The following is a 27,758-nucleotide window of genomic DNA, read 5'->3' as shown; positions in this document are numbered from 1 at the left end:
TTCTATTTATTATTAATTCAAATTGTTTCAGTAAAAAAATCAATGTAATATCTACAAGTTATTATCAATAACTTCATAAACATATTTTGAAACAAAAAATATGTACCTTAAAAAATATACAGTTTCTTCATTTTTATCTCGTTATATTTTGTCTATGGACATTCTGAGGAAAAACACCTTTAATAAGATTGTGAGCTTTAATAAAAACTAAAATATATAATGTTTCTGGAATGATAATACAAAAATAAATGTAAATTGTAAGTACCAATACTAAGTACAGGGTACCTCTAATTCGACGCTCATCATTGGGATTTCGGAAACCCTAAGAAATACAGGATCGGTTAATTGGAGGCAAAGTTGCGCAATTTGATGCTCAATAAAATGCCGTATTGCATTTTGAAAAATTCCGAATACTTCCGAATATATTTAAAAAAAAAACGGAATTTTCAATTTTGTTTTCTATTGTTTCCTGGCTTTAGTTGTTAAGATAACTTAAAATGAAAAACACATTTTCATGGCCAATTTTTTTGCTCTATAACTCTGTGTGATTAAATATTGACTCTGACGTTTCGGCTTCTGGCGACCATCATCAACTTAATTTTTATAAATACGGACCTGATTTTTTTCCAATTTAATTAAATCCTTCCATCACTCTTAAAACACTATATATGTCACTTTGATATTTGCCGACGTTTCGTACAGAAAATTCCATCACCAGAATATTTTATGCAAAAAAAATAAAAATAAAAATGCAATACGGAATTTTATTGAGCATCAAATTGCGCAACTTTGCCTTCATTTAACTGAACCTGTATCTCTGTAGCGATGGCACAAAAAAACACCCTGTAGAGATGGCAAAAAGTTTTAAAAATAAATGCAATTTTTAATACAATATAAAACTAAGTAGAATGAATACAGCCTGTTAGTTCTGGATTAAGTAACATTTTCAATACTTATATAATTTCATAAATAATCGCTTTAAACAATATTGTCCTGTTCCCAAACACTGGTCTCACTAGTTTAATACAAGCAGGAAATAAAGAAAAAAATCACAGGATTTCAAAAAGATTTAACTAAATTTATAATTTCCAAATTCAATTTGTTCTTCAAAAATTAGTGTGATACGTAATTTTTCTCAGTTATTGTATAAAACAATAATACTTTTATAATAAGTTATATAGACTGAACAAAAACATTCATCTCTATCTCAGCAAAAAACTATATTGTTCAGTCTAAAATCAAAAAAGTGTAAAGCATAATTTAAATCTCACAATTATTTTGATTAGCTTGAGTTTTTTGCATAGTTTGTATATTACAGTTTTCTTTGCATAAGATGTTACGTTTATACAATCTAAAGCGAGATTAATATTTTTTCTTGTGCTAAAAGTATTGTTGCTTTTGGCTCTATACTTGACTAAACTAATGTAGTCAAAGGACTAAAATTGCCTTACCACAGTAATATAAACGCTTTTCTTTTTCTATTATGTACACATTGCACTTTATAGTCCTGGCTACTTCTAATAATTTCATTAGTTGTTCATAAAACTATGTATTTTAGAAATAAACTCACCGGCAAAAAAAACCGGCTACTAAAAACTAGTCCCAATTTCAAAGTTGAATTTCTCGCGAACCACTCATTAGATTTTGATAATTTTTTTTTCAAATTGTAAATTAATTCCTTCTTAACGGATGCTACGTCAGAAATTTTTATTCCGAATTTATTTTGAGCATATACAGGGCACAACAATAAAACGAAGTTTTTTGCACCTACTTTGTAACACTCTGTAGGGCGCAGCAGCTGTAGTAGCTATTGCTAAATCATATCGCATTGTAGCCTCATCTTTTGTGAGCATTTTGTTTTTTTAATAACGATATTATCTCTGTTTGTATTGGAGATACACTGCTTTAAAACGAACGTCTCGGAAAAATGCTTCGAAGGTTTTATGTATAAATAATCAAGGCGACATAGGCGAAATTGGATTTATGAGTATTTGCAATATGACAACAACGGTTGTCAAATTAAAAAATGCCATTGTCTGTGACGGATGTTGCTCGTATTGTGGCTTTAATTGAGGATGGCCGAAGTCAAGTTTATGTGTCCGATACTCTGGGTATACCTCGAACAACTGTCCAGGATGCCTGGAATCGGTATATTGAAAGGGGAAATTTCACCAGGCGAGTGGGTTCCGGAAGAAAACGGAAGACAAATGCAATTGACGACCGCGTTATTGTCCTGAATACTTTACGAAGTCGTAGAATTACAGCGTTTCAGAATCAACCTCTGCTACAAGCCGTGCGTAGAACTCAAGTCAGTGAGAAAACAATCCGTCGAAGACTAAAAAAAATAGTTTTTCTGCAATGAGGCCTGCCACAGGACCCCAGCTACTTCCAAGATATCGTCGAGCACGTCTTCAGTTTGCGCGTTTACATGTGAATTGGGATATTGAGCAATATTCAATACAAACAGAGATAATGCCGTGATTAAAAAACCAAATGCTCACAAAAGATGAGGCTACAACGTGATTTGATTTAGCAATAACTACTACAGCTGCTGCACCCTACAGGGTGTTACAAATTTCGGGCAAAAACTGCGTCTTATTGTTGTGCCCTGTAGATGCTCAAAATAAATTCGGAATACAAATTTCTGTCGTAGCATCTGTTAAGAAGAAATTAAGCTACAATTTAAAAAAAAATTATCAAAATCTAATGAGTGGTTCGCGAGAAATCCAACTTTGAAATTGGGACTAGTTTTTAGTGGCCGTTTTTTTTTGCCGGTGAGTGTAGTTAATAAATATTATTTGTTAAACCGTTCGTACAGGCTTTAGTGTAAGTATCAATGCCTTCGACTTTATTATAAAAAAAGAATAAATTAATGTTTGTGCTATACATATACACCTTTTTGACGTAAACAAAACATATTATGTACTTAAGTACTTTAAGAAAGTAGTTATCTTCTATACATACGTGACAATCAAGTTTCAATCTATCACCAGTTTGCTTGAATTGAAACAAATAAATAACAAATAACAATAATAATCAATCTATATACTCTCGAGTAACAATAACCCACGAAAAACATCGTTTATAAAATTGCAAAATACCAACAATTTCAAAAATCAAAATGACATCAAACTTATTATCATGAGGACTGCTGATGGTATTCAGTAATTTCTTTAAACAACGCTTGAAACAACCAATTAAACTTTTCAAAAACGAATCTTAAATTAGAGTTGTATTTGGAAGGCTTTAGGTGGCGTTGACGTCGAATTTAGAAAGGGATTCGTGCTAGATGGCGCTGGTCTGGCAGCAGGTTCCGCCCATTCTGCATCGAAGGGATCGGGTTGTTTCAATCTAATCGATTCGGAACCGGTATCTAAACTAATTGCTCTGAAAAAAAGAATAGAACATTAAAAAAGACTTATATGAGTAGAGCCGGATTTTAAAACAAAAAAGTATATAAAAAAGAATGGACAAATATAGTAATAGAGTATAGGCTCACTAAATAACGTTTCTGTATTTTTCTCTAACTATATGTATTTCTCCAAAAAGAAATCCTTTATGGGTATTTCGCCACTGCACTGCAAGAAAAATCTACAAAATAAAATAGTTATTTTTTGTAAACACTTCTGCATTAAACCTAAACGGACGCTGCTTATCAGAAGTTATGTTTACAGTAATACAAATTTGCCTAACAAAGAAAAAAATACTTAACGTTTCAGAAAGTTTATCTCTTTCCGTCGTCAGAAGCAAAAAAAAATAAAGAAAAAACTATTTAAAATATTTATATTCAAATATTCGAGAACACTTTACTTTTTTAAAACAGATACGTCTACAAGAAAACCGTTGACGTTCTGTTAAAATGACATTATATGAAGTTAAACTTCAAAATTAACAATTACTACCTGATAACAACTATTCAATTATAAAAAATACATTAATAAAAAACGACTATCCACCATATTTTATTGACAAAACATTAAACGAAATACATACCCCAAATCATAGACACAATACACAATATTATATACAACTTACAATTCCATACATACGAGGCGTTTCGGAAAAAATAAGAAGGATAGGAAAACAATATAACATACGAACGTCTTTCAAAACACAAAATACACTTAGATCCATTTTATCACATACTAAACCAATGAATACAGAACAACAAACAAAAAATGTAATATTCCAAATACCCTGCGAATGCGATAAATTTTACATTGGTGAAACATTAAGACCCTTAAATGTAAAATTAAAGAACATAAAGATTATTTAAGAAGGGGAGATTTTCACAAGTCTAAGATTTGTCAGCATTTCATGGGACACAGAGCACAGAATAAATTTTAATAACGCCAAAATTATAACGAAAGAAGCGATAGCCTCTAAAAGAAAAATAAAAGAGGCTTTTTTAACTGAATATAATAAAAATAAATGTATTGCTCATGCATCTGTAGATGTTAGTAATGTATGGCAATCGCTTCTTTGATTTTAAAGAACATAACATAAATAAACATAACATACGTAAAATTTAAAAATAATCATACAGAAAGTTTGGGCTTTTTGGTTTTACCTTATTAAGTAATTGTTATCAGGTCGTAATTGTTAATTTTGAAGTTTAACTTGATATAATGTCATTTTAACAGAACGTCAACTATTTCTTGTAGACGTATCTGTTTTAAAAAAGTAAAATGTTCTCGAATAGTTGAATTTAAATATTTTAAATAGTTTTTTTCTTTATTCTTTGTATTTTTTTTTGCTTCCGACGACGGAAAGAGATAAACTTTCCGAAATGTTAAGCATTTTTTTCTTTGTTATGCAAATTTGTATAACAGTTATATTTACAGTTACTGTAAACATAACTTCTGACAAGCAGTGTCCGTTTAGGTTTAACGCAGAAGTGTCTACAAAAAATAACTATTTCATTTTGTAGATTTTCTTGCAGTGCAGTGGCGAAATACCCATAAAGGATTTTTTTGTATTTTTCTTATTTTGTTGTATACATTTTTAAATGGTTTTAATAGTTTTAAAGTGTCTTTTATACTTTATATTTATAATTTTTACTTTTTTAATTTATGAATGTAAAATGGTTTACAGTACGTATAATTCATTTTATTGTTACATACGAATACACTGCATATTTTACTATAATCAAATTAATAATCGAATAAATTCTTGGATACACTTGAAATCAGGTTTAAATATATACCTTGAATGAGATCCAAATGAAGGGGTTCTCCTAGGCGAAGACCCGTCCATACGTCCGAGTACTGGGCTGGTACTTTTCACAATTTGCCCAAGCCACTGCTCCGGGTTTGGCAAGTTATTCGCGGTCGTAGACACGACACTTGTATTCAAACTGGTATTCAGCGTCGTATTTTGTGATTTCGTGAAGGTAGTGTTCAGTATCGTTGAAGGGTTCACAATAGAGTTCGTCTGGACTATTGAGCTGGTGTTGATCGTTGCTGTTCTGAAAAGCAAAAATATAAGAAATTAACCCTGCAACAAAATCAAATGTAACATATACAGATCATTTGTAAGAACTATACCAAAGAACGAAACAATATTCATGGTATCATATTATTCCTAGAAGACAAGGATTCCTTTTTTAAAATCACACTTACAACATAGAAGGGTGATAACTCACCTATTGAGTGCTGGACTAAAACTTAAAGTTACAGGAGATATGATACTAGTTGTGGCAGTAGGCGTGGACATGATAGAGTGGTTAAAGGTGTTGTTGATGGTCGTTAAGTTCAAGTTCACCGTGTTCTGGTTGAGGGAAGTGGTATTGTTGAAGTTAAAATCGTCCGATCCGCTGTGCGTCAATTGGCTCAAACCTTGTGATAGTTGCTGACATAGAGCTGTTACAGAATCACCAGGAGAGACCTGTAAAGAGAAATATTTTTAAATAAGAGGTTTTATAAATAATATTATAATAGTTTCCCATGTATTGTCACACACCTTGGAAGGAGAAAAGTACAACAGTCAATGTGTACTGGAAAAATAGTATAGCTAGAACTACATTTCAAACTCCTAGTCTTAACTTGTGATTGTCAATTTCAAGTACCCATTTAAGATTGTATGGATCAAGATATCAACCTTTTTTTATAAAAAAAATTGTGTGTGCACTATGTGTGTATATTTGGAGTGAATCTCCTTACTAACAAGGCTAACACCTACAATAGAAGGATTTGAGGGATATATATATATATATATATATATATATATATATATATATATATATATATATATATATATATATATATATATATATATATATATATATATATATATATATATATATATATATATATATTAATAAATAATATTGTGTATTTTTTCTAATTTCGAAAAATCGAAAGTAAAGAAAACATTTAAAAAAATAAATAAAAAGTAAAAAGAAAATTGTTTTGCTTGTCGTAAAGGGGGGAACCAAGCTCCACTCCCACAACCGGTTTCTGGGCCTACCCTTCATCAGGTGGGCTGTCCAGGGGCTGGTTCTCACCGATACGGCAAGCAAAACTTCTTCTATATTAACAGACGATGTCGTAAAGTGTCAGTGAGATGTTAGTGCATCTCCCGTCAAAAGATGGTAAAGAGCGTTTTTCGGCCCGCTCAAATATATGAAATGAACAAAATTCTTACAGCTTTAGTGTATATTAATAAATAATATTTTCTTGCCTTTAGCTGTGTAATCGAAAGTAAAGAAAACATTTAAAAAAATAAATAAAAAGTAAAAAGAAAATTGTTTTGCTTGTCGTAAAGGGGGGAACCAAGCTCCACTCCCACAACCGGTTTCTGGGCCTACCCTTCATCAGGTGGGCTGTCCAGGGGCTGGTTCTCACCGATACGGCAAGCAAAACTTCTTCTATATTAACAGACGATGTCGTAAAGTGTCAGTGAGATGTTAGTGCATCTCCCGTCAAAAGATGGTAAAGAGCGTTTTTCGGCCCGCTCAAATATATGAAATGAACAAAATTCTTACAGCTTTAGTGTATATTAATAAATAATATTTTCTTGCCTTTAGCTGTGTATTTTTTCTAATTTCGAAAAATCGAAAGTAAAGAAAAACTTTAAAAAAATAAATAAAAAGTAAAAAGAAAATTGTTTTTACTTACTTATATATTACTTACTTATTTATTACTTTTTCTTATTACTTTTACTTTATAAACTTCAAAAAATAGAGTTAATATAAAACCGTCTACTATTCTAGCTTATAATTTTATGTTTTTTTAATTTTTATTAAAAAAAACGATAATTCTATTACCCGGCCGGGTAGCTGTGGCCATTAAATCAAAATACTACTACATCTATTCAGTGACTACTACTAACTGCCACTAACCAACAATTTGTTTTGTGTAGTCTGTGGTTTGTTTTTGTTTAAATATTTTGTTCATTACTCGTGTTAGGGATTTATTTTTAAATTAATGTTAATCGTTAGGTAACCAGTATTTCTTTTGCATAATTACAATTGTCACTCTACATTTTACATAACCAAATTGTCAGTCTAAATCGCCTTGTAAATCTGTCTTTTTAGACAGATGTCACTTGTCTTGTCATTATTCAATTCATTATTCGAATTCTCAGAATGTTGTTAACAAAAGTCTCATCTTAAAATAAAATTTTAATCAATCACAATTGTTTATCTCCATCATTTGCAGGGTTAATAATACAGACACTAATTTTATTAAATTATACGAATATTCTCGTTGATTATTGGTTTGAAATAAACATGACAGTGTCCTCCAATGAAAATGCAAGTTACTAACTGTAAATTCTAATTCTGAGCTGGAAAACAAGCTAGATGCTTTACTTAGACCGTTATTCAGAAGATTCAAACCTATCGATGAAAATATGCTCAAAAAAATCAGGGTTGGTATAGTTTCAAATTTATTATAGTGATTTCACAAACAAAAAAAGACAAAAAAAAACAAAAAGACAAATCGTTACTCAGTGTTGCCACAAGTTTATTCTTCATCGGGATAGATTATCACGAGATAACGGGGTTAAATTGTTTGATAAAGGGGTATATCTACCTCGAATGGGGTAGCCGCTATCACTTGTTCTCTCGCAAGCTCGCCCGTCACGGCCGTCCCGCATGCGTCTTGCGACCGTCATTCAAGGCCATGTATCACGAATTTCTACTCTCAAGTTTCACTTCAAAAATGCTACTAGCATTAGAGATCATCTCTAGACTCTAGAGTGCTAAACATAAGAATCTAGAGTGGACATCTGGTCTGACAAGCTCATCTCCTTGGAGAAGTGGGTCTTAACAGTTACATCGCCATCTTCAAGGAAGAGTAAAACAATATATTATTTTTTAGGCTATATTTTTCTTAAAATATAGCCTTTTTATCAACAATACCGGGTGCATCTCAAAAGTGGCTCACCCCTATAACTTTTTTATTTTTTTCAGATAAAACAACGAGATTTGGTATGTTAGAATATGACATAAATTGGGATTTATTGACATATTCAATTGTTTTCTGTCACTTCCGGTTTCACGGGAAATGATTACAACTTTTGATTTTTAAACGGCACCCTCGGTATTTTTTTACTTTATTCGATAGAAAATGACGCTCTGATTAGAATGACATATGTCATATGTCAACTTTTGACATTTTCGCATATGGTTTATTTAAAATTGTAACATGCGGTTCATAATGACAATTTGACTCGAAATACTAAGTGTGTGGTATCAAATTATTCGTAAAAAATGCTTTTTCAAAATATGCTAATGAGCCACCCTCGTTCCATTTGAAAAAATTGAGATATGATTAAAAATACGATTTGGGCATTTTTTAACCGGCCAGGACAAGACACTAAAAACATTAGAGGATCAAATCTATTTTTCCAAGGCTCCTTGATTAAAAATTAGTGTTTTTAACACAGTCATGGCACTCTAGATTGAAATTTAAAATACAATTTGTTTTTGAGCAAATATGTCAACAGTTGACATATGATATGTCATTCGATTCAGAGTGTCATTTTCAATCGAATAAAAAAAAAATACCGAGGGTGCCATTTATAAATCAAAAGTTGTTGTCGTTTCCGGTGAAACAGGAAGTGACCGAAAATAATTGAATATGTCAATCAATCCCAACTAACGTACCAAATCTCGTTTTTTTTATCTAAAAAATAAAAAAGTTATAGGGGTGAGCCACTTTTGAGACGAACCCGGTATACCTATACTACTAATTATTAACACATTTGTGTGGCAAACGCATATTTATCAAATATTTAGTAGTCGGAAACACGAGTTACAAAATGGTTTTAATATTTATGAATTCTACATGTGCACTTTCAAGAACCGGTGATGTAACCTTAAAGAAAAATATTGTATTGAATTCAAATTGAGCTGTTTTAAAATAATGCAGCGAGCCAAGCAAGTGCTGGATTAGCATTTTCGAATAAAAATATGTTCCGCTTCATTGCGCAAACTATGTGAAATATCGACTGGTACAGCAAGCAGACGGAGAGCCGTGAATTAGCATTATCACTGATGCAAATTTCGGTAAATTAGTAGTCAGAAAGCAGTGATAAAATAATATATTGCTTGTTTATTTAGCGATAAGAAGAAATTTATTCCCAGAGGGATGAAATTAGATATACACTAGTCCAAATCAAATTTAGATTTTCTAATGCTAAGCGTTTTTGAAAAAATCGGTAATATTTTTATTTAGTGTGTAGTTTTTAAACTAAACACACCGGAAAAGTCTAAGGATATTAATTCTATTTTTTGCATTGCTGATATAATAGAATTAAAATAAACAAATGGTTTAGAGGACGTTTTGGAAATAAAATGCGAAATTTACCGAAATTTCAAATTTACCTTGATTTCCATTAAAAAAAAAATTTCTATTAAAATTAAAAAAAAAAGATAAAACCATTTTTACTTAATAACGGGTATGGCCTCCTCTACTGTTCATTACAGCCCTACATCGTCTCTACATGCTCCTGATCAGGTTGTCAATCTCTTCTTGAGGAGCCTGCCACGCTGCATTCACCGCCCCAACCAGATCACTACGAGTTTCACGAGGCATTCCCATTCTCAAAATTCTTCTTTGGACAGCGTCCCATACGTTCTCGATGGGATTTAGGTTAGGAGATTGTGCCGACCAGGGTAAGATATTTAATTGAGAGCATTGATAAACTCACTTACCACACTGGCTGTCTGAGACCGTGCATTGTCATGCATAAGAATGAAATTTCTCCCAAAATAATTGGCATATGGTTAACACGACAGGCTCAAGAAATAAATCACGGTATGTGATTCCTGATAGAAACCTTTCAAGAAAAACGAGATCGGGTTTTCGACCTAACTGGACTCCTCCCCAGACCATATAGTTGTTCCACCTTGATAAGTGTGCATTTCCTGAACATGATCCAACCGAATAAGATTTCCTGGTTCTCTCCATACCCTAAGCCTTCTCGAATCCGAATGAATTCCAAACGTGACTCATCCATGAAGAGAACATTGGCCCATTGTTCATTCGACCACTGAACATGATCTTGAGCCCTCAAATATCGTACCTCTCGATTTGCTCTCGTTAAAGGTTGAGCGTCCAGGGGGCGTCTACTTCTTAAGTTGACCTCTCTTAATCTATTGCGAACAGTGTCAGGACTAACGGTTATATTGTGTGTTTCCTGGAGAATTAAACTAAGCTGTAGTGCTGTAAGAGTCGGTCGGCGTCGAGCATTTAATTGTAAAAAATGATCTTGTTGAGGGGTAGTAACGCGATGTCGCTCTGTGTGCCTTTCAGCAACATCACCACTTTCACGGTAGCGTGCACTTAATCGCGATTTTTCACTTTGTGTTGTATTTAATGCTCTATTCCAGTTTTGAGCATACCCACGGCCCTTAGCATTTCGTCTCTGTTAAGATGTCTACGCTCCATAACGTTGTTTAATACTAAACATTATGGTATGTATTTGAATGAATTCTGGCCAGTTATCATAAAAACATAGCCAGTACAGGTTAAATTCGAACAATTATTGATGCTAGGTGTTTTTATACATTTGACAAAAAATGCACAAAAACTTCTGCAAATATGCTAAATTTAGAAATAACAAGTGTGACTACTTCGTTTTAATCGAAGTAGAAAGAATCGGCCTAGAAATATGTGGTTGTTTATTCAAAACATTTATTTTTAATTTTAATAAAATGATATCCCTAGATTTTTCCAGTGTGTTTATTAAAAATATTGATGTTTTTTTCTTTGTTAGCTGCCTTGTATGTGAAAAAAAAGATTGCAGTAGGGTAGCTGCTTGAACTCCCTGTGTACACATCTTTCACATACCCAAATAAGAATTTTACATAAAAACTCGATTTGATTAGGGTTTGGTTTGGTTTTAATTTTCTAGTGCCATCCGTTTTTGAGCCGTTAGGGGGTTAGAATCTTTGATGTTACAATAGCAAAATAACACACTAATTCACTATAATACAGTCCGGCATCCAGTGTTTAAAAGTAAAGTGCTTTGGTGTATTGTGGTAAATTAAGTGTTTTGGTTGTGACTGATAACTGACAAAATAACTCCTGAATGTTTTGGCACCGGTTTTTCTTTGGTAATTATTTTATTTTGATATATCTGTAAAAATAACTGAAATATATAAATAAAATACTATACAGGGTGGTCCGAACTGTATTCCGAAACTTCGGCAGCATATTCTTGTAAATGTAAAAAAGTGCGTATAAATGTATGTCCTAAAATGCTTAGTTTCGGAGATACCTACAGGGTGTAGTTTCATTTTTATTTCGATTTTTCCAAATAATTTCTGAAGTATCGCAAATATTTGGCTGAAAATTGGTATCTGGGAGTTTTTCAACAGGAGAAATTTGATTTTTATGTCAATATGACTCCTATTTGTAGAGTGCGCCACCTACATGAGGTTTGATTGTTTTGAAGGGTAGTAACTTTTCGTCCGTACCTGCATAAAACTACAGAGTGAAAAATATACATTTCCGTGAATTTTTTACATAAAAAATGTCTCTATCACAATTATAAAAATCACTACGAGCAACCGATCTCAAGATATATAGAATGGAAATAGTCAATACATGTCATTATTGACGAAAAAATAAATATGTTGATAGTTATTCGATTGAAATGATAAATTTAGGAAATTTTTTTTTTAATTAATCATAATTTTTTTCTTCGACAAGATGATGATAAAACAGTTTCTGTTGAACTTTTGTATTTTATAAGTATTACAGGTAAGACAGGTATTGATAATTTCGATTCCAAATATCTCGAGGACCATTACTCGTAGCGATTTTAACCAAGCGACTTTTTTACGTAAAAAACGTCGTAAATGTATATTTTTTTACTCGGTAGTTTCATACAGGTACAGACGAAAAGTTATTACTCTTCAAACCAGTTAAAAAATAAGTAGGTGGTGATCTCTACTACTAAATATTGACATCAAATTCAAAATCTCTCAGGTCAAAAATCTCCCAGACACCAATTTTCATAAAAATATTGACGTTACTTCAGAAATTATTTGGAAGTTTTATTCAGGTAAGGACGAAAAATTATTAGTCTTCAAACCAGTTAAAAAATATGGAGGTGGCGCTATCTACAAGTAGAAGTTATATTGATATCAAAATCAAATTTCTCATGTCAAAAAACTCTGAGACATCAATTTTCATCCAAATATTGACGTTACTTCAGAAATTATTTGGAAAAAATCGAAATAAAAATGAAACTTCTACACCCTGTATCTGCGAAACTAAGCATATTAGGACATACATTTATACGAACTTGCTTACTTATTTTTTCTGCAGAATATGCTGCCGAAGTTTCCGGAATACAGTTCGGACCACCCTGTATAACTGATATTAATGTAGGTACCTACTCGTAGTACACTAATACTGCAGTTGCTGTTTTCGTATATTATGCATTAATTATGATTTATTGTTTATGTCATATAATAAATTTCGATTGGATCAACTTATTATTAACACAATTTACAAGCAATATACAAGCAGAGAATAGAACTATGTACTTAATTTTAAAAGTTTATTCAACAATTTCCATTTATAGCACAGAAAATGAAAGAATAAAAACATTTATTACGTTATACTCAAAAGCTAAATTAACTATCGTGTTTCTACATATCTAGATACATAAACAGGTGTATTTATTATTTAATTCATTTCTGCCAATTGATAAATGTCTCAAAGCAATTTACAATAACGTACAGTGGAAATTTACTTTTACTGTTTTTACTATAATATATAGAATATTAAACGTCAATATTTATCTTATCTTTCAAATTATTTCAGTTCGTTCGTTATGACGATAAAACAATAAATCATATTTTCCAGATTTTGCGTAAAAATGAGTTAACGAACGTATTGGCATTTGCACAATCTAATCTCAAAGTATCTATCTTTTTATTTTAATATACCGACAAGGGTAAGCTATAATTATTAGAAACCTTATGTTCCAAGTTACACAAAAATTATTTATCCGTGAACCACACTGACTGCTGTGTATTGGTTCCCTATAGAAGATTTTCGAGCCGTTGATACTTCAATGCATGGTGGGCTGAAAGGCTGAACATACTACGTTGTTGAAATAAAAACAGCTTCTTCAAATATTTGTTTCATCCAATTTGATACCCTGTGAAAAACCCTAGCTTATGACCATTGAATAAAAAGTCCCTCTTAACAAAAGTTAAAGAATAAATCAAGTACCAATTGCGTATGGAAGATCTTATTCAGAAGACACCACTAAAAGTTGGGCTTTAAAAACTATATGCCCATGCACCAAATGGAGATATATATCTCCATTTGGTCAATCCAAAGATCACAAACCACTCCAAAAAAATCCTTTATGGGTATTTCGCCACTGCACTGCAAGAGAAATCACAAACCACGTTCAACACCATATTCTTTAGTCAATATTTTTTAGACCCATCAACACCATATTTTTAGTGATCATATTTTAAATCTTATGTACAAGGAATATAATATAAAACTGAAGCAAAATTTATAAAAGTCTCTAAATAACCCAAGACGCTGATGTGGCTTAGAAACCCAATCCTAATTCCAATGATACTTTCAGTCAATCAGCTTGAGAAACGTATCTAAAGAAAACCAGAATAGGAACAGATAAATGAACTTTTCGTGATTGTATGTATAAAATGAAGTTTTAGTATCTACTGTCTACTGTCTATTTACTAAGGATGCGTCATAATAGTATACATTAGAAAATATAAGTAATGGAAATTTCATATAACATTTTTGTTTCAAATGTAAAATAGCCTCTAATATTAAACTGTATAAAAATTTTCCACCTCACAGCTTTCTCAGTATATGTTTTATATTTGCGAGAATTCTGTCAATGGTACAAACTATATAAAAAAGTAAAAGTAATACATGAGTAAAAGTATATTATTTATTTGCATACAAGATATTTAATTAATTTATGGATTTTTTTGAGTCTAAATTTATTTCATATTCATAACTGAGCTTCTTGTGTTTTAGTATTTATTTCAAAGGTTTATTTCTTTGCATATATTTTATATGCGAATCTAATAACATAATAATAAACATATGGCTTGTAGTTAATACACTAGTACATTAGATTTTATACATCATACGTTTCAACAAATGTGTTGAAAACATTCTAGTAAACGAGATAAATGTCACACAATTACAACCATATTTGCGCTTAAATGGTATAATAACATAGTTAATTTAAATAAGGCGTAGCAAATTTGCCTGCAATTAACTGTATAATTAATATGAATTTGCGACATTGTAATAAATGTTAATCCTATATACGTACGTATAGCGTATTACACGTGACCGTTGTTAATTTCAGTCATTCCCATTATAACAGCAAAGAAAAAGAGTCTTATATGACATTATTTAATAATATATAAGGTGTAAAACCCAGTTTTAAAATAAATTTATTTTATATAGTATGGTTAAAATGGTAAATATCGGGAAATGTTGCTGATTATATATATTTCAACTTTATTCTATTATTATCTGCTACCTATATCTACATTACGTAGAAGAAAAATAACTGATTCTTTATTTTTGTAAAAAAACCATAACTGATACAAAATTGTAAGTCAATATAGTGAGCTTAATTTGCAACTCTAAACTCTGTAACGATTCAGAAACAGAGCAATACATAAGTATATTAAACCTTAATCAATCATAAAGTTGTATGAAAATCCATCTTACATAGTATATTTAAAAAAGGCATCCATTTTTCTCAAAGAGACCTGGTTCAAATTAAAAAAGGTAGAAAAAAGACTCAAAGTATCGGTCTCAACGTTTATACAATGGTAAACTGTTACACGTGTTTCGCTCATATACGAGCATCATCAGACAAATACAATTAAAATTAATCCAAATACACGTTCACATTTTACAATTAAAACAACACTGGGAAATTTTAATTGTAAAATGTGAACGTGTATTTGGATTAATTTTAATTGTATTTGTCTGATGATGCTCGTATATGAGCGAAACACGTGTAACAGTTTAACATTGTATAAACGTTGAGACCGAGACTTTGAGTCTTTTTTCTACCTTTTTTACATAGTATAGGTATAATTTGTCAGGAAAAAGAAAAATAAATTCAAGGATTCATGTACTAGATTCCTATTCCTAGAAAATCTTAAAAATTTTCTCTCCGTTCCATCAATGCATCAATGGACACCCCAAGGCTTCGTCAATCTTGTTTTGAAAAACACTAATTTAGATAATAATTGTTAAAAGTTGATCAGGACCTTCAATTTGTTCCAGATCTTCCAATGACATCACAATAAACTATATGAATCAAGACATCCGCAAAATGAGACAAGAACCAAATGCAGTACCGCTAAAAATAAGATATTTCAAAGACGAAACCAAAAAATCATCAGTTTTTTTGTGAAAGGAAGATAATAATTTCACAATCTAAAAAAAATACTAAGATTGGAATTGCTGTCAACTGTCTTCTAAATTATGTATCTAGGTTTGATATAAAAGCAACAAATTTTTAATAAAAAAAAAAATTTCTAAAGGTAAAATCAATATTTTCCATAAATCGTCGAGGTAAAGGAATACTTTGATTCAAAGGATCGTCAAACAGCTCTCTAAAAATAGCTTTTCCGCTCATCGATTATTCATATTCATAAGAGAACACGATAAAAAACCTTTTTTTACTAAATGTTTTCTCAATTCATGCCAGTAAAAACACGTTTTTCAAACTGACGAATAACAAAGAAATTTGATTTTGATTTTTTAAGATTTATGCCTGAATAAATGCTCATCCATTTTATTATTATTCTTGTTGAAAGAACACTATTCAGTTGAAAAAAAGAACTTTATTAAGTTGTATAAATATATAGTTTGCATTGACTTGTATACTCAGACTGGCTTAATTGACACAAATATCTACAATAATACTAAAAAAATTGAGATCCCTCGATACTCAATTAAACTTGAGGCAGCTCCAGAGAAAAATTTTTGTAGAAAAAATGTTGAAGTTATTCGGAATGTAAGGTATAAATTGGGCGAATTAATAAGTGTATTAAACTATAGTTTGTCCTCTTCCATATTGTTCCTTCAAATTATAGAACAAGAAGGTTTTATAATTGTTACAACTATAATTAAAAAGATAAATAAAACTATTATAAAAAGCGAATATTATTCTATATGATTTAAGAATAATAAAATAATAGTAAATAAATCCATAGATAATCATAGATCTGATTTACGACTACATTGTTAGTAAAGCGAGTAAGTAATAAACGAAAGAATTTAGTAAATAAATAACGAAAGACTATAACTCTAATATAATCTAATAAAAAATAACTCCATATTTTCTTTTTAATTCAAAATGATCATTATATAAATTTTCTTTGATATCTGGATGTTGAGAAATACTGATGTGTTCAATTAATGATGAAAAAGTTAGTAAAATTCTACCAATAAAGATAAAAATGGCTAACACTAGATATATATTATGTTTGTAACGTATATATTTTCTAATAAAAAGACCTGATAAGCTGTGTTTTGTACAACCGGGCCTAAATGCATCAAAATTGGATATTTACGAAATAAAAAATAATACAATTAAATGTTGCGTCAATGTGTCCAGGGGAAAGAACTTACTAATTAATATGTAACCAATTTCAAGTGTAGCTGCTTTTCCAAGATTGTAGGTATAATTATTGCATAACAATAAAATTCTTATTTCCCTTCTTTCATCATTCACGGTCCTACTAAAACCAACAATAAGGGATAAACATCTAAAAATAACCATGTCGTGATAAAGAACCATTAGACGAAATTTAAGCTTATGCAAAATACGAGCTTGGTCAAAATATGTCAAGTTTTGAGCACTTAAAATATTTTTCCGAGTTTTAAGTTTCCTTTTAGATTCTATTGTGTGGAAAACTTTTATTTCTTTTCTTTTCTATTTTAGATCATTTTTTTTTTCATTAAATAAACTTAATGTTGACTAAAAATATATCTAAAAGGTTTCCGCTTTCCAGTCTACCCTTTTTCGTAAATGACAATGAAACAAGATATTACACGAACACGATGAAAAAAACGCAGCCACGGTGGCCTTTAAAATGCCTCCGTTCCCCCATATGGCAACCGCCACTTAACCTGGGTATCTTTCGAGACTCAATCTTATTGAGTCCGGGATTCAATCTCAATCTCATGATTTCAGATTTCAATATATACCGGGATATATTCTCAATTGGCACTAAAAGGGAAAAATGCAATGAATGAACGCTGCCAGTTATTACCTACGGAACAGTGACACTTACGAACAAAACAATAAACATATACAGGGTGTCCCAATATCCCGTGGACATAGAACCACTACCCTACGTATTTTTTAGATCAAAATAAGTTAATTGTACATAATTTCCCTTTATACAAAAGTGCTTCATTTACCCGTTAGAGGGCAATAATCAAAAATAAACCCGAACGTTAATTGATTTAAAAATTATTATTTTTTTAAGATTTTTACCAAGCTTATTGTCAAATATAATTTGTGATACTTAATCTAAAATTCCATATTTTCCCCAACTAGATTGTTAGAGCATAATAATGTCCATAGCTTGATGTGACAACAAACATGTTTTGGAAGTCAGCTTTGGAAAAATATTTTTTTTCCTCAAAAGGTAGACTTATTGGCGTTTTTAAACGGTTTTATTTAGCTCGACTCGTACGGTATTTATTTATTTGTTTATTTGGGTCAAAATTAGAAATTGAAATTTAAGTACCTTCCTGTTGTCAGGTTGATCTGAAATTTGATACACACCTTTAGTTCCGATGACAATACTATATAGTAATATCAATAACATTGTAAATCTAAGATGGCCGCCGATACAAAATGGCGGATTTCATATTTTTCCACAACCCCCTCAATATGGGTATCAAATGAAAGGGCTACACTAGTAGAAAACTGTGATTATGACAAAATTTAAAATCCAAGATGGACGTCGTTACAAAATGGCGTATTAGGAGTAGTCGTGTCCAGAACAGTTGTGTCCAAGATTGTGTGACGTTAGAAGGACAGATAAAAAAATAGGTGATTAGATGTACCTACGTAGTTAGCGGTAGCTTTACCACCCAAGTTAAGGTAATAGGTTAAAACGTGCTGAGGACTGTATGGCATTAGGGTGGCTAAAAATGTAATGTCGCAAGCGTTTTCCCTTCAAGATTGGGCGCCTCTTGTTGTATATTATAGCCTTGCCCCTCTACTGGACCTCTGGGGGGGTCGACCGTTAAAATGTCGATTACTCGTGGGAACAACATGGAAACAATAAATAAAAAAACAAACAAAAATAAAAACGAAACTGCTACACAACGAAAAAGAAGGCTCGAAAAGGCGAAAGAAAAGTATAGAACGAAACGTGCAAAAGAAAGTGAAAATGAAACCTATAGTCGACTACAGAAAAGAAGAGAACGGTTAGCAACAGAAACACCTGAGCAACATGATGCCAGGTTAATAGCACAACGTGAGAGACAAAGGCAGCTGGTAGAGTCAGAAACACCTGAGCGTCATGAGTCTAGGCTGGCATCACAACGAGAGAGACAAAGAGAGTTGTTAGCGACAGAAACACCTGAGCGTCAGATTGTAATAAATTATCAGGTAAAAAACCATGTAATAATGATGCACTAAATGAATTAAATAGAATGAGGAATATTCGGTAGGCATTTCCGTTAAATACTAAAAACTAGAAAATAAAAAATCGGTAAAAAAACTTTTAAGTTAAACGGTTTTATCTTATGTGCACTGAAAACTAGAAAATAATAATAACAATTAGGTATTTTGAACTTCTAGTTCAGAAATATTTTAGTACTAGGCAGAATAGCTTTTAGGCATATTAGACTAAAATAAAAATGTGGGGCCCCTCTGAAATCCTACCTATGGCAAAGCATATCTTTATACTTTGGTAGATCATGAGCTCGGCGTTCGCTGGTGAAGCCGCCACGGCTGGTTATTGATTATCAAAATCTCCAGTTACGATTATAGTAAGTCGATGCAATCCACACTTAGTATAGAAGAAAGTATTACAGCAATAGTTAATGGGCCCCACGTTTTTATTTTAGTCTAATATGCCTAAAAGCTATTCTGCCTAGTACTAAAATATTTCTGAACTAGAAGTTCAAAATACCTAATTGTTATTATTATTTTCTAGTTTTCAGTGCACATAAGATAAAACCGTTTAACTTAAAAGTTTTTTACCGATTTTTTATTTTACAAGAGACAAAAAATGTAATAAATACCAGTGGTACAATTTTACAAAAAGAAAATTTGGGCAATCGGTGGAGTTTCTCTTGAAAATAAAAATGGATACGGAAAAGTTAATTGATTTAATACACGACCGGAAATATTTATGGGATCAGCGACAACCGATCGCCATCACTATCGCAATTTACAAAGGGTCTTGTGGAAAGGAGTATCTTCCCCAAGATGTTGAAATTCACCAAATTCATTTCATTTTTTACTGTCTCATTCACCCACACCCTCCTTCCTCTTTTGCAAACGATTCGTCGTCGTAAGAAGGGTATTTTCTAGATAATATAAATCATAATTATTCCTGAAGAACTACAAGCACAAATTAATGAACTAAATACAGCCAGCAACAAAGTGGATCTCAAAACGAAGCAAAAACTAAAGTAATGTACAACGAACTAGTGAAAAGAAAATAAATTGCACAATACTGTGGAAATAGTAGAAGAATTTATATATTTGGACAACTAATACACAACTCGGGATCTCTTTTACCAGAAATCAACAGAAGAATTAAGTTAGCATGGAGTACTTATGAAGAAAACTCAATCATATTGAAATCTTGAATGCCACTCTATCTAAAGAAAAAGATTAGACCAATGTGGACTACCATTCATAACCTATGCATGCGAAACCTAGACACTTAAAACGGACATAATAAGGAAACAGCAAGTCGCACAACACTCAATGGAATGAAATATGCTGGAAATAACTAAAAGAGACCGTAAAAGAATAGAGAGGATACGACCAAAAGAGACCCAGGTAATATATATCATATACAGAGTCAAATCACTCAAATGGCAATGGGCATGATACCTGGCAAGAAGAACGGACAACAGATAGACTACAAAAATTACAGCATGGTACCCACGAGGAATTAAGAGACCTAGAAGAGGACCGAACCTGAGATGAGACCATGATATTAGGAGATTAACAGGGATAACTTGGGCCCGCATAGCCAACAATATACAACAATGGGCCCAACTACAAAGAGAGTATGTGAGGGAGGATACACCATATTTGGAAATGGTTGAATAAGCTGAAAATGATGATGATGATGATAAATCATAAACCGACATTTTAAGTATTACTGCAACTACCGCTCTCAACTTTTTATCCGTAAATCGACTGTGAGTGTCCGTATCCGTATCGACTGTGAGAGAAGCGTAATGTTAGTGCAGTTTAAGAGTTAAACAAGTTATTGATGTTGCTTTCACATCGATCGAATTGCTATCCTAAATACAACTACTACGTGGCCATTCCATATCCCGATAACCATTCCTCTTACCTCTGGTATAGGTGACACCGGCTTCAGGTCCTTCAATCCGTTGCTCGTGGGCGATGTCGGCGACTTGTACTGGTTCAAACGGGCGGTGTTGCTGGGCAACTCGTTGACTCGCAGCGACATCTGCCTCTTGAACGGCGAATTCTGACCGAGCGTGCTGAAACCTCTACAGCTGCCCTGCCGTTGCAGCAGGCTGGGCGTGGCGTGCGGTCTCTCGATGGCGAACGGATTGACTGGAGGTTGCTTGGGACCGGGACCAACGTCAATCTAGATAGGAAGAAATTATATTAGATTTGCTATTAACGGAATAACATTTAATAAAAAATATATATTTTTTTATTAAGTTATACAATCTTTTTTTTTTAATTTATACTTAAGAAGGTAAATATCTTGCTTTCATTATGACTTTTGATAAACTGTGATAACAGTTTATAACGTGATAACCATCCTCACTCAGCTTCAGAGACAAACTGTCCGATTCAACTTTGTGTCACTAACTAATAAAACTAGCTTAAGAATCTATTCGCTGTACTGTTCGGATAGCTCTCAGGGGTCGGGAAAAGCGTGTGCGTGGCCGAAGGAAATATATATTATATTTCAGAAATCTGCCTAAGGCTTAGCCCGATCCGGTCGTGTTAAGCCACATCCAAAATTCCAAACACACGTGCTTTGATTAAGGCTTGATTCAGATTTGCTGAGCTTCAGCATTTGCCATAAAATAGCCAGTAATTTGATACAAAACCATATAAATTATATATCACTGTAATCACAAAACTTCAATCTATTTCCGTATTATAACCGAATTTTAAATTATGTCTTTATTTTCGAAAAAAATTAGTCCAAAGATAACGAATATTTTGTTGGTGTTTGACCATCAAAATCTTAAAAATAAAGAAATTATCTAAAAATGTGCTAAAATACGAATATAATATAATCCTTCATCTTTAATATCCTTCGTGATTTGTGTAAAAATACCTAGCCAGTTTTACATAAAACGTAAAATGCCGAACGCTTGCTTTTGCTACTTTTTCGGATTAGTGAAATGGACTCTGTAATGGGTCGGGATTAGGTTAGGTTAGGTTTAGGCATTACACATGAATGCGTATAGATCAATGCATTCGTCATTATAGACAGCAATCAATTCATAGTTGAATTAACCCCTTGTTTTGTGTCCATATTTACTATACAGCTCTTTAAATCTTTTCAATTCGTCCCAATTTTTGACACGCCTGTTCCCATTTGGCAGCGACTAATCCTCGTATATCGCCGGTAATCTTGTTTGCAATCGTCTCTTACTTCTCTTGTAGTTACATGTCCGACATTTTACAAGTCGGTGAGTCCAGTAACTGTCCATAATTGTGGCAACTTGACCAATCCAACTTCACATCAATTAGATAATTCGGTTAGCGAGCCTGCCCCCGTTAATATTTTTTTCTCTTTTAACACTCTTAAAAGTATCGTAAGTCGACCGTTAAAAGGAACAATTTATTTTTCGAGAATTCGAATTCTTTCAGTGATTTTTTAGTTCACTCCGATGGTATATCACACAGAATCCCAACAACTGCGCCAAATAATTCGGAGGTTAACATAGAGTAAGTTTAAAAAACCTTTGACAGGCATGGTTTCAACAGGCATTTGTGGAATCTGGAGGATTTCCTTTACTTGCATCGTGAAAAGTAAGTATGAAATTAAGTACTGATAAATATCAGCACAGTATCAGTATAGTATTTATACAAGGTGTACAAATTATACAGTTATAAATCGTATAACAATATATATTAGTATCATATCAGCACCACAGCACCAAAAATATATTCAAAATGTTGATTACAATCCTTGGAGTTAAATTTCCTGTAGAAAATTCCAGCATTAGGTTTTTTTTTTCGCAAAATCTATAATAATAACGTCAAGAATAAACATCATTTCAACCATTTAAAATCGTTCAAACGTTGACACTAGTTTTTTTTTTCCTGTTTTAGATTCCTACGATGAAACTATGTTTGTTATGCAAATTTATACTCAATGAAAAAACAATTAAAATAATTCCTCTGTGTATTACGACCCCAATAGTTTCTTATATGAAATAAATATTTGATTTTCAATTATAATTGAAAAAATAGCCTTTGGTATCTAAAAAATGGAATGATATCTTGCATGATGCTGCTTGAAAATAAAATATCATTGTAAACAAGCAATTCTCCGTATCAATAAGTACCTAATAATTTGCTTATTATTTTCTAAAATCTCTCATCAAACACAACAATAATAATTACAAATAAAACCCATTTTAATGCTTTTATTTCATGATATATGGTAAAACACACCTTAAATACTTAATTTCAGTACAGAAAATAAACTTTTACAGCAAGAAGTTAGGTAATTATTTTTACCGGACTAGGCCTGTATTTTTATAAAAGAATAGGCCTGGACATTTTTTTATTCTTTTTCATAGAGTCCCGATGCTTCTTTTGGGATGAACTGCCTTGTAGATTTCTCCAAAGCTTCTTTCAGAATCAGATTTTCAGTACTTATCGACTCCACTTTAACAGTTTTTTTAAAAATAAGTAAATTAATAGCACTGACTTTTAAGTGCCTCGACATTAACGACGTAAATAAAATTAGAACAGAATAAAATTCCACCAGTAATTACAATAACATCCAAAACATACATAAATGGATTAAAAAATACTCAATTATTTAAAATCCAAACAGCATGAAATAAAACATTTTACGTCATTCGTCAGCAATTAACTTTTACAGTATTCGTTTCGAAATTCTGGATATGAACATGTCACTCATACTGTAACAGTTGAATTACCGGACTTATGACGTAAATATCTGTTATTCTAATTGCATTATTATATCTTTTATAGCATCCTTACTCTTGTTTCCTCTTAAGGAATATGAAAGTCAAGAACAAACGCTACTTACGGCTCTTTCGGTCATACTCTGTTGTCTGAAGGACCCCGTCCTGGTGAACGTATTATTCTTGGCATCGAACGTCATCGTGACCCCGCATTCCTTGTCCCTTTTCTGTTTTCGTTCCAGACACACAGCGAAGGCGCAACCTACGGCGTGGCTTAATCTTTCACCCGATTCTCTAAGGGCCAGAAAACCGTGACACATCCACCTGAAACGTTCCAAATAAGTAGAATTAATTGAAAGAATAAAAATGAACTAAAATTTTGGAAAACGGTTACTCTAACCGACTTTCCATAAGAGAATAGGAAAAAGATTTTGTAAGTTGTAGAAAATAACCCCCAAAAAGAAATATAAAACAATATTCTACCCTTTCCAGGTCAAACTAAATCTATTTTGATATCGCCATTTCATTTGAGCTAAAAATTAATATCAAATTTTTTCGAAATTTTATCTAATTTTCGAGCTTGATGTAGCTTTAAGAAAAATGGACGACTTCTTTAAATTTGACAGTAGCGCCATTTGATATCTCTCGGGTTTTGGAGCTTGTGGAGTCAGTTTTTACATTAGCTATTTATATTATTATATTATAGAGGTAGGAAATATTATAGTTCCATGGGAAGAACTAGTTCCTTAGTTCTAGTCCCAGATGAATAGTTCCTTTAACTAGGTCTTTAGTTCATATTAGCTTCCAACTAATATTGACATCCCCGCTGCTTGCTGATGGGTTTTGTTATAAGCCAGAACTATTGGTAGTATGATGTGTGTAATTTTTACAATGTACGAAATATAACGAGACGTGTAATTGCGTATATTAAAAACATATAGGTAAGTCATTCATTTGATTTTATTATTGCAGATAAAAACAAAAAATTAAAAAAGGAACTCAAGTCAGAATTTAAACTATGACAAACCAATTAGAGCTAATAACAAAATACTTAATACTGACACATGTATGTGAAGCTAAATGATAAATGTGAAGGCAAAGGTTTCGCTCCCTTATTTATTTATTAAAAGTCAAAATATCTATTTTTTTTATAAAATATTTCGTAATTTTAGGGACATAAAGTGAAACATTCCCATAAAATATCCAAAAAACAAACTAAAAATTAAAACCAGTATCCACGACAATTTTCTGTGGTAATTACGCCGGCCGCGGTCAGAGTATACCAGACATATCTCGGAACTGCGGACTGAATAGATTCCCGTGAACTAGTCTTTTAATTAGTTCCGCTAGTTCCTCTCGCTCCTTTCGGTCCGGGACCGATAACATAGGGCTGACATTCCCCATTCTCGCCTAGCATCAGGCTACGATCGCGCTGGCCGATCCATCTCCGTCGCATATTATTATATCACACCCTCGGTCCTTGGAATAGGTCCTGAGGAACTAGTCTTTTAAGCAACCGGGAACTAGTTCCTTTCGTTCCGGGGTCGGAATAGTTCATTGGAACTGGTTCGTTCATGAACTACACACGTCTATTATATAATGATTTTGGCCCCTTTATAGACAAAACCGAAAGTAAATAAATATCTTCTGAGTGAACATTATATTTATTTATAATGTACTCACACTGGGTCAATGAACGTTTATTAAAACGAAAGTAATTCAAAGCTTATGGGACATGTAGAAGTATCGTAGAATTTTGATGAGTCGCACCATAATTATAAAAGAAAAATCTACCATTTCGATTACCAAGTAAATCTAAATAATGCATTTTAGAATAAAGCATTTTAATTAATGAAATACTTGCCGTATAATTGCCAAGTCATTATAATTGTTATAGAAATAAATATGTCTAATATTGATACGGTCGCTAAAAAATGTTCAAGCGTCGGGCATCTGTAGCTTCTAAAATAAAAAAAAACTTTTTTTTGCAAATTTTGTTTAAGTGCAAATCTAAAGTATGTATTAGGATGTATTTCAGGAAAATAATTTAACCTCTACAGGATGGCTCAAAAAAGTGTGAGTGGATCAGGATGATTTTTTTTAAATGGAACTCCCTGTATATTTTTACATTTTAGACTTCCTTTCTGATCACTTTACATACTCTTAAGATATTTTTAAATATGTTTTTATAGTTTCAGAGATATCAATAAATAAAAAAAATATTTTTTTCAGCCTTTTTTAAAAAATTATTAAAAATACAAGAACTGTTCTGAAATGAAAACTATATTGGGTGTTTATTTTAGATGGTCTGTACTTCTTCTTCTTCTTCAAATGCCTTCTTCGTTGCGAAGGTTGGCAATCATCAGTGCTATACGTATTCGTGACACAGCCGACTGAAATAGTTGGTTTGTGGTGCCTGTCTGTACTTACCTTGCTATAAATATCGTAATCTTAAATCATACAGGGTGTTCAAAATTCTACGCCAAACTTTCTAAAATATAAAATCATTTTTCTCTGTTATTCTAAATGGATACCCTGTATATTACTCTTTTAGTATACGGAGAATTGAAATTTTTTTTTTGTATTTAGACTATTTAGAGTATTTCAAAATATTTAACGGCTTCGCAGATACTACGGTATTATTTCATATCGCTCTTTAAACGGTAAAATATGAGAGAAAAATCATTGGGTGGCTTTGATAAAAGTTTGCTATGGAAAATGCCATATGAAATACAAAAAACCGTGAATATCTGCGAAACATTTTCTAATTCTCCATTTACTAAAAATTAATATACAGGGTGTTCTGTTTAAAAAACGAAGAAAATGTATTTTATATTGTAGAAAGTTTGGCGTAGAATTTTGAACATCCTGTATGATTTAAGATTACAGACCATCTAACGTAAATACATAATATAGGTTCTTGTATTTTTAATATTTTTTTTAGAAAGGTTGAAAAACATATATTGTTTATTTATTTATTAATATCTCTGAAACTGTCGAAATATATCTACTCATATCTTAGGATTATGTAAAGTGATCTGAAAGGAAGCCAAATAATATACAGGGTATTCCATTAAAAAAAATCATCCCGATTCCCGATCCACTCACAGTTTTTTGAGCCACCCTGTAGAAATTAAAATAGTTTCCTGAAATACATCCTAGTACATACTTTAGGTTAGCACTTAAACAAAATTTCCAAGTTTTTTATTAGGGAGAGAGCTGCAGATGCCCGACGCACTATTGTCGGACCCTCTAGATAATTGCTTAAATAGCAATTTATAACAAAGTTGTTGAATGGTTTTACATCAGATCTCACAACTTTTTGTAATGGCAAGTCTGCTTTGTTAGACTTCGCATTTTTTACGTTTTATGCTTTTGATGGGATATTTTAATTCCTAAAACACACTGGTATACGTCAATATTCCATCATAAATGTTTTATCAAAATTCATCCTAAGAAATAGAAAACTTCACATAGCTTCTGCAAAGACTTATAAACGAATAGAGGAGACTAATTTCAGACAAGAACCTATTTTCGGACACCTACATCACACTCATTAAAATATACAGCTGTCTATCTATTGTAGAAGAAACGATACATGCCGATGACTTCAAAGCAGCGGTTTGTAATAAAAAGCAATATTTGACAGCTACAAAGTAGGTTCTCACCAAACATATATTTCCTTATGTTTTCAGTCTTTTCCTATTTTATAAAAATAATATATATATTATGTTCTTCTTTTAATTATAATTTAAAAAAATATAGTATATTTTATAGTGTACAACTGGAAATTCCGAGTCACGTAAAAAATATTGTTTTCTTATCACAGACTCCTTCTTAGAGTCAATAATTTTAAAGTAAATTAATACGAATATGTTTTGCAAAATATGTTTCCGCTGT

The 27,758-nt window shown here is 31.9% G+C and overlaps 1 protein-coding gene across 1 annotated transcript in view; it reads right to left on the bottom strand.

The window, feature by feature from the left end:
- Positions 1–2,619: 2,619 nt before the first annotated feature.
- The window catches only part of LOC115890848 (protein numb), a 189,137-nt gene continuing 163,998 nt past the window's right edge, over positions 2,620–27,758 (bottom strand). Inside the window, exons 5-9 of the mRNA XM_030911200.1 lie at positions 23,984–24,182; positions 21,056–21,319; positions 5,645–5,886; positions 5,207–5,467; positions 2,620–3,387 (exon numbers count right to left, since the gene is read on the bottom strand). Of these exons, the coding sequence (XP_030767060.1) occupies positions 3,225–3,387; positions 5,207–5,467; positions 5,645–5,886; positions 21,056–21,319; positions 23,984–24,182 (1,129 nt within the window). The 3' untranslated portion in view covers positions 2,620–3,224. The remainder of the gene's footprint in view (positions 3,388–5,206; positions 5,468–5,644; positions 5,887–21,055; positions 21,320–23,983; positions 24,183–27,758) is intronic.

The sequence above is a fragment of the Sitophilus oryzae genome, unplaced genomic scaffold (assembly GCF_002938485.1).
Source record: "Sitophilus oryzae breed Bouriz unplaced genomic scaffold, Soryzae_2.0 scaffold_931_pilon_pilon, whole genome shotgun sequence".
Classification (NCBI taxonomy): Eukaryota; Metazoa; Arthropoda; class Insecta; order Coleoptera; family Curculionidae; genus Sitophilus; species Sitophilus oryzae.
Note: the sequence above shows the minus strand (reverse complement) of the source record. Positions and strands in the feature narration are given on the sequence as shown.